General features: G+C 37.5%; 1 protein-coding gene across 1 annotated transcript; it reads left to right on the forward strand.

Moving 5' to 3' along the window:
• Positions 1-6,464: 6,464 nt before the first annotated feature.
• LOC137769248 (ribosomal L1 domain-containing protein 1-like) lies at positions 6,465-8,159 on the forward strand. Its single transcript, XM_068551002.1, is given in 2 exon segments — positions 6,465-6,672; positions 6,675-8,159. Coding segments are annotated over 2 exon segments (1,389 nt in total). The 3' UTR covers positions 7,856-8,159.
• Positions 8,160-16,114: the final 7,955 nt, after the last annotated feature.

The following is a 16,114-nucleotide window of genomic DNA, read 5'->3' on the forward strand; positions in this document are numbered from 1 at the left end:
ATAGAATCACTTAATTTTTAAACTAAATTTTTAAAAAAATATTTATTTATTTATTTGGCTGCACCGGGTCTTAGTTACGGCATGGGGGATCTAATTCCCTGACCAGTGATGGAACCTGGGCCCCCTGCATTGGAAGCATGGAGCCTTAGCCACTGGACCACCAGGGAAGTCCCTTAAACTAAATTTAATAGCCTAAAAACAATGTGAGTCTTAATCTATTAAAGTATGTCTGAAAAGACCACAGGAATCTGGCTATCTTGTGAGCCTATTTAAACCCCTTCCCATCTAAATACCATTCCAAGATGGCATTCCCTATCTATTGTCCATTGCTTTAAAAGAAGAAAGAATATTATTTCAGCATCAAATTTAACTTTATGAATAATAGTAGCCATTAAATTAACTAAAATTACTGTACTTGTTCTATTTTCAGTGTAAATTTGTTTACTAGCTTAATATTACCGAATCCATATTTCCTATATAGGGAAGCATAGATGGAAAATAATCATTTAATATTTGGTAAGGTAGAGAAAGAAGGAGGTTAGCAAATATTAGGATTTATTACATCACTTTCACTCTAACTAGAGCTTCACCTAAAATACCAGGAAAGGGTGACTGTCCTGAAGGCGCAGAGGGACTCCAGACTAGAGCCCTGGAATTCTGAATTCCCACTACCTTTCTACAACTATCTGGAGCAAGTCAAATATGGTGCCCAAATAAAGGCTTTCTACACAACCCAGCCCTTAACTTTGCCTTTTGCCATGGGCTAATTACTGTCAAAATGAGTTTTTCTTTTCAAGGAACATTATAGGTAATAGATTTGAGCTTCTATTCCACCTTTGCCTACATTTCCCTAGATGACACTTATTTCAAGGCTTCCTTTTGGTGTTTAAAGAGATTCTGTTAAAGGACAGACTAAGGACATGTTCATATTCACTACCATTCTTCTATGTTATCATACTCCTCTAAGAAGTACAGGAAAGTTGGGGCCAATTGATAGAATCCTGATATGATAAATTTTTCTTCCTCACTATTCCTTGAGCTTCTACCATATTCACCATTTTCCCCCAGGGCTTACAATAGTGATTTACACATACTATATGTTCAGCATATTTTGTTGAGAGACTGAATCTGTACTGACAATGTTTAATATCCTTTATGAAATCCTTATTTATAAAAATATCATAGAAAATTATCCTTTCCTAGAAGAATGACAGTCCAGTATTTATTCTATTCCAGTGTCAAGAGGCACTGACACTCTTTCTGATATCTGACTTAAGATTACTATTTATGTTTTACTTTGCCTGCTGCCAAAAGGATTTGAGGTAGCTTACAATAATTCACTGAAGCAAATCAATAAAAACGTGTTGGTGTTATCTGTGTGCCTGGCACATATGCGATGTGATGATATCACTTGTGTGATGGGACTACTGAAATGGATGTGATGCGTTCTCTGTACCCAAGAAAATCACTGCCCAGTGGAGGCTAGCAATTAACTATAATGCATGTGGTCAGTGCTACAGTGGTGATCTGAGCAAAGTGCTCTAATGCAGTTAAGAAAAGACAAATGCAATAAGACCACAAAATCACTGCAATTCTGATACAAGAACAAGAGTCCTGCATTGGGTGGAAGCAGATATGACCAAACAAATAAAATAAAATACAACCTGAACAAAGAAATAAACAACTATCAATGAGCTCTCAGCTAATAAGGAGAATCATACGACTTTCTTAGGAGAATTATCTTATTTTTATGGCACTAAATTTATCATGGCTGTCTTCATCTGAGTGCAATGCAAAACAAAACTGACACTGCTTATGTGGTTATACAAATACAAATATATACAAATATACAGAATTTTAAAAATAGTGTATTTTTCTTACATCAATACTTGATAATAGCCGATAATACAATTTTCTATTATACCTCCATGAAGACATTCCTGCAGGAAATAAGAAGAGGTAGCCAGGCTGAGAGTTTCTTTCTTTTCTGATCTGCTCTGAGAGTCTAAGCTAGACGTTATAGACAAGTACAAAGCATATTGCATATCCCAGTTGGACAGACCAGTGCTGACCACTTCTGTCCCACACCAGGGGTCTCTGCTTCCAGGGTGGCGCATATTACTTGTACTGTCTTCTTATAAATGCTCAGCAGTCATTTCTCCAAGCAGCACCACCATTTCCTTCTTCAGAGGCTGGCTCCTTAAACTCTTCACCAGCCTAAAACGCAGGCCACTAAAAGCAGAAAGTAGATTCCTTGAAAGTAAGCTTTTGACAGCTTTAGACTGATAATGGTGCCACGGTTGAAGAGATTTGGGTACTAATCAAAGGAAAAAGATATGACTACATAACAAACTTTATTGGGCAGTGCTTGGAGAAGATTGCATGAGAGCGGAAAGTGCCTCACAGCAGGAGGCTGTCCAGACGCTCACAAAGGGGGCCACCATCCAGCAGGGAGGAGGGCAAGGGAGCTCCTGGGGGAGGTGGGGGGATCAGAGGAGGAACTTAGGCTTCTAGGTGATGTGGCTCAGCAGCATTGTGGGGAGTCCCTGGGTCAGAAAGGCCACGGCAACTTGGGGTTTTATAACCACAAGTCTCTATCTTATCAATGGCCAGCAGATGGCTGGTGAGGTTTTGCAGGTTATACAAAGTAGGAAGGCTCTAAATGGCTGAAAAATCTGCTTTTTTGTGCTGTTTTAAAAATAAGTGGGTGCATAAAAGTTTGAGTTTGGTGCTCATGAGCTTCTGAACTAACAGGTCTCACTCTACAGTAAAAAAAAAAAAAAACCTAGGTGCCAATCCATAGAGGCTGTCTTTGGCTCATTTATATATATAACAATAAATTATTATTATTTTTTATTACAAGGAACCAATTTCAGTAATCTTCCCATTGATTAACTGGTAGCAATAACTAAAATATCTACCATACTTTCATAAACTTCTATTGAAATGCCTTTCCTATTTCCTGTCTTCCTTAGGTACATGGTAATTCACCTAGGGATAATAATATAATATACTGAAGTATATATTATACTGAAGTATAATATACTGAAGTATATATTGAGTTATACTATTAAGTCGTGTATTCTTTAGCCTAAATAATTCAAGTTTCTTGCAGGTTAATTCCCATTTTTTTTCATTCTATTTTTTAACTCAGATAAGCTTGAATAAAACTACTGCAGTGATTTCTTTTACATTCATCTATGTGCTCAAATACTAGTCAACTATTTTTTTCCCCTCATACAATGATGTTAATCAAATGAATATTTCATGATTTATAAAGGTTGCTAAGAAAAGCTTGGATTAGAAAAATAATCTCACATAAACCATTGCTAGGTTCACATGCTCATTTATAACTGTAATTATTATTGTATAATTTAACTCCCAAAAAATTAAAGGAATTTTAAGCTATTTTTATAAGCCTAGTCTTTAGACTGTGTTTAATATTTATGTATTTTTCTTATCATATTTCTAAAATTTAAAAATGGAAAGTACTAAGATTAAATATATATATTTAATAAGATAGTAATAAGATTATATATATTATAGGTATATTATATATATATAAAATCAGTGTATATAACTACACAGCTTCAAATAGAGTATTGATAATCCAAAAATGAATATGTGCAGCATAATCTTGAGCATGGTATTTCTTCTCATTTTGTTGACCCCTTCTAAAAACTAAGGTGAAATAATGATTAAATGTATTATCATGTGTCATAGGCACTTCAGAGACATTATCTTTTTTAATCTTGAAAAACAACTTTATGAAATAGGTTCCATTGTTAGTGCCAATTTCTATATGGACCTACTTAGGTTCAAAAACAATTAAGCTACCTGCTTAACATCACCAAGCTTAAAAGTGGGAGGAATTCAAACACTGGCAGTTCGGTTTCAAAACCCAGGGGCTTTCTATTACACCATACTGCTTATGGGAGAGGAATCCTGAGTGCACTGACAGAAAATTTGGGGAACTGTAATGCACTGGATAATATTAAATATTAATTAAAATGGAATAACCTATCATTTATAAATTATAGATGGTCCAAATTGAGTTATATCTATCTATCTAAAGAAATAAGCATTTTAAAACTTGAATATTTCTTGCTTTCATTCAAAAATTTATAGCCTCATATCACATCTTATTGATCTCTCTCTTTTTTTAAAAGTTATGCTATTTTTAGTTTTCAGTAAAGGTTTAACAGTTGTCCTTATGATCAGAGAAGCAGGAAGGATAATCTAATGACAAATCTAAGGTTAAGAATTTGACATGGCATAGAGGAAGAGATATTCTGCAGAGCTATTTAACAACTAATCTATATCTCATGGTGCATGAGCTGGTTGAAATACTGCTTGATGCATCTCATGAATCACTTAAACTCAAGTAATTAAATTAAGTATTTGAAGAGTCAGAGACCCATCAGATCTATTTGTGACTATGGAGATGAACAGGAAGTGATCTCTGCCTTCTGATTTGACCTCCTGTCAGTATCCTTTACTTTTCCCCCAACCCCATAGAGCCATTGGATAAGAAATTGTGACTTGTAACTTAATTCTCCCTGGTCCGATTAAGCAGTGGTAATAACTAAATTTTCCATTGCCATTTTAAGAGAATTTGCATGCATATTTTTATATTTTATATTCAAATAATATTCAGTTGTGTACATCATTTAATAACTAATTGATCAAAATAGCTTAAACAAATTTTACAAAACTTTGAGGAGTAATTTTCCATAAAAATTATGGAGCAAGCCTTTAGTGAGTGTTGAATGGTTTTATTATGAAAACGAACATCTATTAAGTAAACTTTTATGTGTAAACAAGTCTCAATTGTTACTTTTCTTTTCAACGGTCTTAATTTGTATATTCTTAGTAGCTTACTTTTAGTTTGTGACTTTTAATATAGACCACACTACTGTACTTTAAAACTTCAGTTTCTGTGTTCCAACCTTAAATTTTTGTAATGCTATGATGAATGATTTATCTTTTCAAAGTCTTGAAAATTGTGATGAATTGATAATATCATGATACCAGTTTTTCATTTCATAAAAGCAAATTTTTCTTTTTTGATAAATGAAAGTATTCAAACTTAAAATATAGTAGTAATTTAACAAGAAATGTATATCATAAGTTTTTTTGAAAATCTGTTGAAGGCCTTGTGCAGTAAGTCACAGTTCCTCATTCACATGAAGTCACATGAAGGCAGGTATCATCTAGTGGGGAAGAAAAGACTAGAAACAATCTGAAACAAATTTACTGAAACACATGTCCAAAATTGTGTATACAAAAGCTTCAGGTATTCAAAATAAGTTAAAAAATCCAAGGCACATTCTACTGTAAAATAAAAATCTGATATTGCTTTATTAAAATCAGCTAAAATAAATTTTAAGGCAAGAAATTACTTGAGATAATGCAAGTCATATCATAATCTATCATAATGCTAGAAGACTCAATTTGCAAGGAAGACATAATTGTTTTAAATAAAAATGCATCTAGTGGTACAAGTTTGTAATATGGCAAACACTGGCAAAATTACAAGGAAAATTGGCAAAATCGTTATTTATAATGAGAAATGTAACATATCTCTCAGTAACTGACTGAACAAGCCTACATGTTCTTCAGAAACAATAACTTCTACTTGATATGCATGTAATTCTGGAGAAGTGTTACGTAATTCATTGACCCATTGTCAGGGAAATGTAAACCAAGAATTGAAATTTTTACAGATATTTCTTCAATAACCCTGGGTCAATCAGGTATTGTCTGAAGTGTGAGTTATTCTGCAGCACTGTAACAACTTCTGTTTGAATTTAAAAATTAGAGTGAAGGAGGAATTTTCCATAAAATATGTATGGGAGCAATCTGTTTTTAGAATAAGTGGGGAGAGGTGCTAGCAGAAAATAATAGATGTTGATTAAAAAAGAAAAAAAAGACACAAAATTAAAAGCAAAAAAAAAAAAAAAGATATCACAAATGTAGAAAACAGCAAAATAGAATTTATAGAGGTACAAGTCAAATTTTTAAAGAATATTTTAAGCAAAGGAAACAAATCTAATCAACATAAGTAAAATGTAAACAGATGCAAATAAATGATTCTTCAATAGGTAGATAGATATAATACATATGAGGATATATTTATGTCTATAATCTACATCAATCAATCTATATCTGTATATAATTCATAGAACCTATTTGAAGAAAACTACAAAACTATTCTGAGGGTCACTAACTTAAGTATCTGGAGAGACACACAAGTATAGTCAAACGCCAATTTATCACAATTAATATATAGATATAATGTAATTAAAATGGAATTTTCTTTTTTGATTTGTAATATTTGATGTGAATATGTAGAATATGGTAAAAGAAGCAACAAGAGGGACTCCCCTGGTCATTCAGCGGTTAAGACTCCACGCTTCCGGGGATCCGGATGCGCGTCTCCACGAGGTGAAATGGGATGCGAAATGGAGGCCTCGGCTTCTACCCCACTGTCAACCTCAGCCGAAACTTCAACTTCGACTCCAGCGACCCCGGTCGGCCTGGAGCAGCTGGACAAAGAGCAGATTAAAAAGGCAGTAGAAGCTCTGTTGGCACATTCCAGATCCAGGAAAAACGCAAATGGATTGCTTTTGAATGAGAATGAAAATTTCTTTTTAATGGTGGTATTATGGAAAATCCAAGTAAAGAACTGAGGGTCAGATTGTCCTTGCCTCATGGTATTCGATCAGATTTAGCAGATATCTGTTTATTTACCAAAGATGAACCTAATTTAACTCCCGAACAGACAGAACGTTTTTATAAGAAGCTTTTGAACAAGCATGGAGTTAAAACCGTTTCTCAGATTATCCCCCTCCGAACTTTAAAAAAGGAATATAAAGCCTATGAAGCTAAGCTCCGCCTCTTGGGTAGTTTCGACTTCTTCATTACGGATGCCAGAATCAGGCGGCTCTTACCCTCACACCTCGGGAGACATTTCTACAACAGAAAGAAAGTTCCAGTACCTGTAAACCTTCAGGCCAAGAATTTGTCCAGAGAGATCAGTGACTGTGTAGGGGGAACTGTCTTAAACATCTCTAAAAGTGGTTCTTGCAGTACCATCCGCATTGGTCACACTGGGATGCAAGTTCAGCACATCGTCGAAAACGTTGTTGCCGTCACAAAAAGGCTTTCACAGAAACTGCCGGAGAAGTGGGAGAGCGTGAAGCTCTTGTACGTGAAGACTGAGAGATCGGTTTCCCTGCCTGTCTTTTCTTCTTTTGTCAACAGTCGTGGTGAAGCCAGGGGACTACGCACACAAAGTCAGAAGAAAAATGTAGCAAAGAAAAGCCAAAAGAAGAAAGAACGTCTTAAAAGACAGCAGGAGAAGAAAGGAGACAAGAAGCTTATGAAACAGGCTGGAAAGACTGCACCAGCCCCGACTACAGATGCACCGGCCCCCAAAGCTGGTGGTGCTCCAGCCCAGGACCCTGGACCCCAGAAGGAGACCGGTGGGGTGAGCGCCCCCCCTAAAGCTCAAGACGAGTCTGAAGATGAAATCCCACTGCTGGTACCAGAGAAGGAAACTCCAGCTGCAAGAAGCGTAAAGACACAAAAAGATGCTGCAGGAAAGAAGTCTCCAAAGAAGAGTCCTGGTCCCAACACACCTCATGGGAAGAAGAGAAAGGCCTCCCCAGCTTTGGAGACCCCAGCAGCTGCGGAGCCCAAGACCCCAGGTAAAGGCCCAGGGAAGAAGGCAAGAATCAAAGAAGAGATGGAGAAAGAAAGAACCTCTTCGCTGGGGAAAAAAGACCCAAGACAGACTCCTAAAAAGCCAGAGGCCAAGTTCTTCACTACTGCTAGTAAATCTGCGAAATAAACTCCCCGTACCCCCAAACAGTGGCCCAAAAAACCCAAAGTACCCCAGTCAACCTAAAATCAGAAACTCAACCAGCAGGAAACTCATCAGAGCTATCTAAAGAGCTTGTAAAAAATACCTGGGTCCTGACCCCTGTTGCAACCGCTGAGTGAGGCCTAGGCTTAAATAGTTTTTAAAACCTCCACAAGTAATTCTGATACATGTTCATGGGTGTAAGAACCAGTAGTCTGAAGTAAATCCATTCATTTCATTGCTCTTCTTTGTATTTGCTAATGCAGTAGAGGGAAAATACAGTGCTTCTCTGTGGTTGTGTTTTTTATTATTAAAGTTAACATTTGTTTCTCAGTATAAAAAAAAAAAAAAAAAAAAGACTCCACGCTTCCAAGGCAGAGGGTGCTGGTTTGATCCCTGGTCAAGGAACTAAGATCCCACATGCCACATGGAGCGGCCAGTCAGTGCTGAAACAGAAGGGTAAATTACAAACTATTTTATTGTCTAGAATTATCTATTAAATGCCACTGATATATCTATTTTTGTGTTTAGAATTTAATTATTGTAACTTTAAAGCATTCTTTTAGAACTCTTGTTTGTCAATCCCGATATTTCAAAACTATTTTGTAAAATTCTGGTTTATAACAGTGAATAAATTCTGTTCTTAAGCAGCTACACTCGTTGTTCTTGTGTGATTCCTTCCTTGCAGCCTTTAGTTAATATGACCTGGCATTTTCACAAGGCACGTGTTGATTATTTAATTTGTCTTATAGGTAAGTATTGCATCTCGCGGGGACTGCTTAAAAATTCATGAAAACAAATTGGAAAGAACCACTTTTACGCAAATGAAATAGAACAAACGCATTTTATTTTTGTTTTAATTCTAGTACCTCGTAAATCCGTATTAGCAATCCCTATTACTGGTCTGCTGAGGTGCCTGGGAACAATTGGATATAGTTTGGTTTTTCTTAAGTTACTAACTTACGCAATTACTTTCCTATAGGTTTCCCTCTTGAGATTGCTTTGTCACTCGTTTTTTATGCTTACCTGTTTTCTTTCTACCTTTGTCTTGTTCGATGCCTTCATCCCTTCTCTTCCCTCTCATCCTCAATAGCTGTTTTTCCACCTCCACATTGGCCCCATCACGTTACTTGTGTAAAAACTCTTCAGTCATCTGCCTTTGTTTTCAGGACAAAAGTCAAGCAGTAAGATTGGCCCCAAACTGTAATAGGCCAAACTTGTTCTGAAATCCTTTTTTTTCCTTAACTTTGTTAAAGATAAATTATTCATGACACTCATAAAGATGGTAAGGAAGGCATTATTTAATACAACAGTGAAGGTATTGGAGTTGGGGAGAGAGACGGGGCTGAACTCCAAATACGAGGACAAGAAGGGGTTGATGGCCAAGCAGCAGGGTGGCGGGGTCAGTGGATGGAAAATTACTGAGGAAACTAAGTCTGTTACAGGGATTCTTGCTAAACAGACTCTACTGGAATCTTGCTGAAGGCAGGCCAGGGTGAGAAAATATTGAGGATGGAGATGAGAAATTGGATCAGATATGGAAGGTGATGATACACCAAGGGTGGGGGTCTTCACTAAACTGACTCAACAGAATTCTTGCTAAAACCTGGCTAACTGGGCCAAGGACAGAACTCAAGGTCACGGACTAGTCAAGGAGAGAGTCATCGTCAATCATTTCTTTTTCACTCTGACACTAGTACTCTTTGCTGTAATTGCAACATAAAATTCCTTCATTGTATTCTGCCAGTTCGTACATGTTGTGGTTAAAACATATCATTCCCTCAGCCTGAATTTTTTTTCCTACTTGGAAAAAGTTTATTCCTAGTTATCTTTTAAAACTCAGCTTAAATATCACCTCCTCTTAAAAGTCCTCTCTGACCCACAAGTCCAATTTGGAGGCTCCTTCTCTGCGTATCCCCTCATACATTCAACCAATATTTATTCAGTGTCTACTATGGATTATGTCGGGAGCTGGGCACTGAAGATATGGTGGAAAACAACCTGAATGAAGATTGAAGCTTCATCCACTACACGCAACAGGTCTTCCTTTATTTCCTCCCCCGTTCCTGTAGTCTTTAGTTCTGTGAGAGAAAAGCTGTGTTTTATTCATCTTTGCATCTCTAGAACTAACTCAGAACGTGCTGTATACAAACACTATGAAGAGAGTAAAATAGTCATTAACAGGGCTGTACTTATTCTTCATAATTTCCGCCACAATCTTGAAGACAGTCTTATTTACCCCCAAGATAGCATTTGGAGTCACACATCTGGATTTTGTCATTTCCCATGTAGCTTCATTGTAGTATCAGATCACTGAGTTCTAATTACATATTTTAACTGTGATGCAAATAAAGAAGACTTCGGGGTTCTTTTTCAGCTATTCACAAATTTTATTGTTGTGTAATGCAGATAGATGGAATGCCAGTAGAATAGCATTTTAAAAAATATCCTGGAAGAGTAGAGTGATGGACAGCCTAGATATCATCTGCATTGGTATTTGGTCTGTGTTTTAATTATTCATTTCCAAAAACGGAGGCAATGGCCAGACGGAACCACAGGATGATAGCAAAATCCCAGGAGCCTATGAAAACGTGGGTCTGCGAAAGACCCCTTTTTTATGGCCTCCTTAAGGGATAGGTGAACAGCTATGAGTTCCGCCAATTAGGCTGAGCTGGGAGTACCCTTCTCAATAGAGACGTGCCTGAGGCCGGGTAAAATGCCGTGACCCTCCCGTGAGCTGCATCCCTTACAGTGGTGGCACTGCTACTGATGAAGGACAGCAACTCCCTGTGCATCTCAGACAGTTGGTCCCAAGGGGCTTCCCACGTAGCCAGAGGAGGAGGAAGTGGGGGCACTGCTACCAGTTCCACAAGGTTCTCAGGCAAGGGACTGAGCATGTTGCAAGCCACATCCTTCAGTAATTTGGAAAAGGCTTTGAGGTCAGGTTTCGCCCTCCCCTGAAGGTACCATTTCCATTTTACCAAAGAGGTATCAGTGACTGTGCTGAACTTCTGTCGTGAGGCATGTCTAACCCAGGGCATTTTAGGAACTTGGATACAGAACAGTACCAGGTGGGGTCTGGCTAGGAGCTTGGTTTCTAAAAGAGCCCAATAGGATGTCAAAAGTTGGCACTCCAGGAAAATATATTGTGCTCCTGCTGGGGGAAGGCATGTAGTCCAAAACCCCATAGGTAGTCAGGTAAACTCATGTTTGGTCCAGAGACTCTGGAAGGCAGAGCAAGACATGGCCGAGAACTCAACTGGGAATGCGGAGCCAGGTGGGAAATTTATCTCAGTCTCTGCTTCCTCATTTTCTCCCATTTCCTTGACCCTACGTGTTGTTACCAAGAAAGTTTGTGAAGGATGTCCCTGTAAGTCTGCTTCATAACTGGCCGCATCTTCCCTGGATGTCCTGGTTGACGTCCCCAGGATGGAGGTTTGCCTCCACTAGTGCCATATGTACAGGGTCTTTGGAGAAGCCCCTAGGCCTCTGGAGCAAAATGCCTGAGCCTTAGCATGTTGGTATGACTAAGCACTAAGCGACACCCGGGAAGCCTCCACAGGGGGTTTGCATTTATCAACGAGTTGGTGAACCTCCTCAGGGGTTTTAGGAGTTACTGGCACAAGTTATTCAGGACATTTATATTTTTCCATAATTTTTTTTAGCAGCACTGTGCCAGAACAATGTTCATGTTCATTGACCCATTGGGCCAGGGAACAAAGACCAGTAGCATCCAGTAAAGGCAGCAGCACAGAGACCACAGGCCTTTGCTGCCTTCCCTGTTTCATGGTGCCATTACTTTCCTGTTGCAAAGATATTTCACTCAACAGGGTTAAAGAATTAAATTAAGACCTGAAACTGTAAAACTCCTAGAAGAAAACAAGGGGTAAGCTCCTTGGTATTGATGTTGGTGACCTTGTTTTTTTGGATATGACACCAAAAGCACAAGCAACAAGAGCAAAAAAACCCAACTGGGCCAATATCAAACTAAAAACTTGTGCAGAAAAAGAAGCAGTCAATAAAATGAAACGGAAACCTATAGAATGACAGAAAAGACTTGCAAACCACATATCTGATAAGGGGTTAATATCCAAAATACATAAGGAACTTGTATGACTCAATAGCAAACAAAGCAAAACAACAACAAAAAACCAAAACCACAAATAATCTGATTAGAAAATGGGCAGAGGACCTGAATAGACATTTTTTCCAAAGAAGACATACAAATGGACAACAGGTACGTGAAAAGATGCTCAACATCATTAATCAATCATCAGGTAAATAAAAACCAAAACCACGAGATATCACCTTATGCCTGTCAGAACAGTTATTATCAAAAAAGATAAAAGATAAGTGTTGGCGAGGATGTGGAGAAAAGAGAGCCCTTGTGCACTGTTGGTGGGAATATAAACTGGTGCAGCTGCTATGGAAAACATTATGGAGATTACTCAATAAATTGAAAATAGAACTATGTTACGATATAGCAATCTCACACTGGGCGTATTTCTGAAAAAAATAAAATCACTATCTTGAAGAAATTTCTGCACTCTCCCATTCATTGCAGCATTATTCACAATAGACAAGACATGGAAACAATATAAGTGTCCATCGATGGATGAATAGATAAAGAAAATGTAGTATAGATGCAACGGAATATTGTTCAGCCATAAAAAGAAAATTCTACCATTTGTAATAACATGGATCAACCTTGAGAACATTATGCTAAGTGAAATAAGTCAGACAGAAAAATAAATACTGCATGATCTCACTTATGTGTGGAATCTACAAAAAGCTGAACTCATAGAAATAGATAGCAGAATGGTGGTTGTCAGAGGCCGTGGGCAGGATGTGTGTGTGTATGTGTGTGGGGAGCAATGGGGTAATGTTAATCAAAGGGCATAAACTTCCAGGTATAAGATGAATAAGTCCCAGGGATATAATGTATAGCATGGTGACTATAGTTAACAATACTATATTCTATACTTCAAGGTTGTTAAGAGCGTAGGTTTAAAAAAAGGTAATTATATGAGGTGATAGAGGCGTTAACTAACCTTACTGTGGTAATCATTTTGCAATATAGACAGGTATCAAATCATACCTCTGTATACCTTATACTTACACAATCTTATATGGCAGTTATATCTCAAGAAATTTGGGGAAAAAAAATCCAACTTCATATACTGAATTAAACTTGAATTTTTCACTTAATAAAAAATTCTGAACACCTTCCTCTTTCAATAAATATAGGATTAATTATTACTTTTAAGGTACATTGTACCCCACATGGTTTGGTATGAGAAAATACATATGAAGTACCCAGCACAGTGCCAGGCATAAAAGTCCTGGTTGCAATATATATTAATATATTTAAAATGTAGGTATTCTTAGGTATAAATCACCACAGAAACTATAATGCAAGCGGTCTTAGAAGGAGCAGTGAGGTCCCTGCACAAATTTGAGTTACACTAATAAAGGCAACACTCAATGGATGAGCTCAGATGTAGGCAAATATCACAAGAGAAAGATTGTCTTCCAGGGTAAAAGGAGGGAGAGATCACTAGGACTGCAGCCTAAGCAGTGGTATTGACCGGGCTAAAGATTCTGACAACAGAGGGGGGTGGCCAGTTTTGAAAGAGGAATACTGGAGGGGGTATGACCCAGGCACAAACCAGGGGAAAGTGTGCCTGCAAACTGACGCCCATGTTTGGCTCTGTCCCCCCAGTGGTGATGGGTGAATTCCTGTCCCAGCCGGTTGACAATAGGAACGACAACCATCCAGTTCACACCCCTGGCTCTCTTCCCAGGCTTATCAAAAAAAAGTTACTGTAAAACTTATGTTTAAAAAGTGCATTTGGAAATACATTGATAAACTTAAAAACTCTCTATGAAAACACAGTCTTAGGTTGGCAAGAGCTTAGCATATTCTGAGAAAAATCTGCACAAAAGGGAAATACCTTATGCCCTTCCTTTTTTCACAAGTATTGAGTGATGAATCTGGTGCAGGCATGTCTATAGGCCCTTAGTACACAACAGCAAACAAGTTCAGTGAAGGCCTTAGTATGAAGGATAATAATCCCGACAGAAGCCATACATAATAATAAACCAAAACAAAATCTCTCTAGAGCTGAACTAATAGTTTAATAGTCACCTACAATTTAAAAACTCATTGAATTTTAATTTTAGTACAGATGGATTAAAAAGCAAATTATCAACAGAAAAGCAATCTATCATAGTTTCTAAATGATCTTTCAAGTGGAAACATGGAGTGTGGTAATAGATACTGAATGAATTCCATTATGGTTCTGGTGTGGATAATTCTGCATTTTATCTCCCCGAAGAAAAAATTAAACAACCTTAATTAAAGCTAATTAATTAATTAATAACAAATTAAAAATTTAATATTAAGCAATTTGAGGGTTCTAATAAATGCAGATCTTATCTCCCATCTCACCAAATATTAGTTTAGCCAGAATAGAAAACTTCAGTATTTGATTCAAACTCATAAACAGATCTCAATGACTTTATTACAGATGTGTTTAACTAAATAATTTTACTGTCTTCAAAACCTATTTTTGGGACTTCCCTGGTGGCACAGTGGTTAAGAATCCACCTGCCAATGCAGGGGACATGGGTTCGAGCCCTGGTCCGTGAAGATCCCACATGCCACAAAGCAACTAAGCCCATGAGCCACAACTACTGAGCCTGCGCTCTAGAGCCTGCAAACCACAAATACTGAGCCCGAGCACCTACAGCCCGTGCTCCGCAACAAGAGAAGCCACCGCAATGAGAAGCCTGCACACCGCAGCAAAGAGTAGCCCCAGCTCGCCGCAACTAGAGAAAGCCCGCGCACAACAACAAAGACCCAACACAGCCAAAAAATAAATAAATTAATTATTATTATTTTTTTTAAACTATTTTGGAAGACATTATGGGAGAATGTGGTGGGCAGGGGAGAGCAGAAAAAAAACCAATAGGTTAATTTGTCCTTCCTAGAATTTTGACAGATAAGACATATGAAATGATAAAACAAGTGAAAAAAATCAAAGTTTAAATCAAGCAGAAAGAATATTTTCAGAAGAATAATAAGTTGTTGCAACATTAGTAAAAAGAAATTTAAATTGTCTTTGGAAATAATGAGTAACCTATACAGCAGTTCATCAAAATTTGACAAAATTTGTTCAGAATTTAAATGCACTTCTTATATTAACTCAAGCATTATTCTTATTGGTTATATAAAGACTGCGTGACCCACATATAAACTCATATAAATGTGAATGCTTTTAAGAGGCTTAAAAATAAATGTCATAAATATTTTAACCAGGAAGCAAAAGTCCTCCAATCTTTGCTGTCATCTCCCATACACCCACTTTCTCTATTATCCTTTAAAGTACACCACTTGAAAGAGGATCTAATTAATTGAGTTCACCTTCCCCCAAAACTGTTTACATCCCTCTTTCAAGGTTGTGGCACTAAGGGGTAAGAGTTACTTCAATTATCACCTTGAGTCATCTATGATCAAATGCTTATAGAAGATAAGGTTTTGGTCGACCATGTACTTGTTGCCATAGAAATTTTTAGTGAACATAAGAAGTACGGTGTTTTGTTGGTGGTTTCTAAGAAGAACCAATTTGGAGAAAGAAAATTTATGTTCAGGATCAAGGTCTTAGTAAAAGGCCAGGACTTCTATGTCTGCCCTAAAAGAAATTCCTGTTTCGTAAAGCTGCAGGACGGATAATTCTGAAAGGCAAACACAGGGTCTAATCCTGCACTTGGCTGAAGAATAATGCAAAATGAATCCCCACTCTCATTGGGTCTCTTAAGTTAAAATTAGGGCATTGACTGTAAAAGGTTGGAATCCCACAAATTTGGGGTGATAAAATGCAAGCAGATTCTGATGAAACTGAGAAAATCAAATCCTAAATTCTGCCAAGACTTTCTTTGCCAGTAGAAGCATCCTTTTCTCTCCTGCCTTACAACATTAGTGTCCCCTTGGCTGTAGAAACCATAATGGTCTCCATGAGGTAGTTGTCTTGCAGGGAGTCCTGATTCCCCTCAAGACTCCCCTCCACCACAGCACAGAACTCAGAGTGAAGTTCACAAGTGAAAGTCTCATTCTTGTGCAAAACTCCCAATCAGCTCTTTTTATTCTACTTTTATATATGACCTGATAATCCAGACTCATCAGACATCTTAAGACATCCTATATGAAAGACAAGAACAGATAAACAATAACAAAACCACATCAGC

The sequence above is a fragment of the Eschrichtius robustus genome, chromosome 9 (assembly GCF_028021215.1).
Source record: "Eschrichtius robustus isolate mEscRob2 chromosome 9, mEscRob2.pri, whole genome shotgun sequence".
Lineage (NCBI taxonomy): Eukaryota > Metazoa > Chordata > Mammalia > Artiodactyla > Eschrichtiidae > Eschrichtius > Eschrichtius robustus.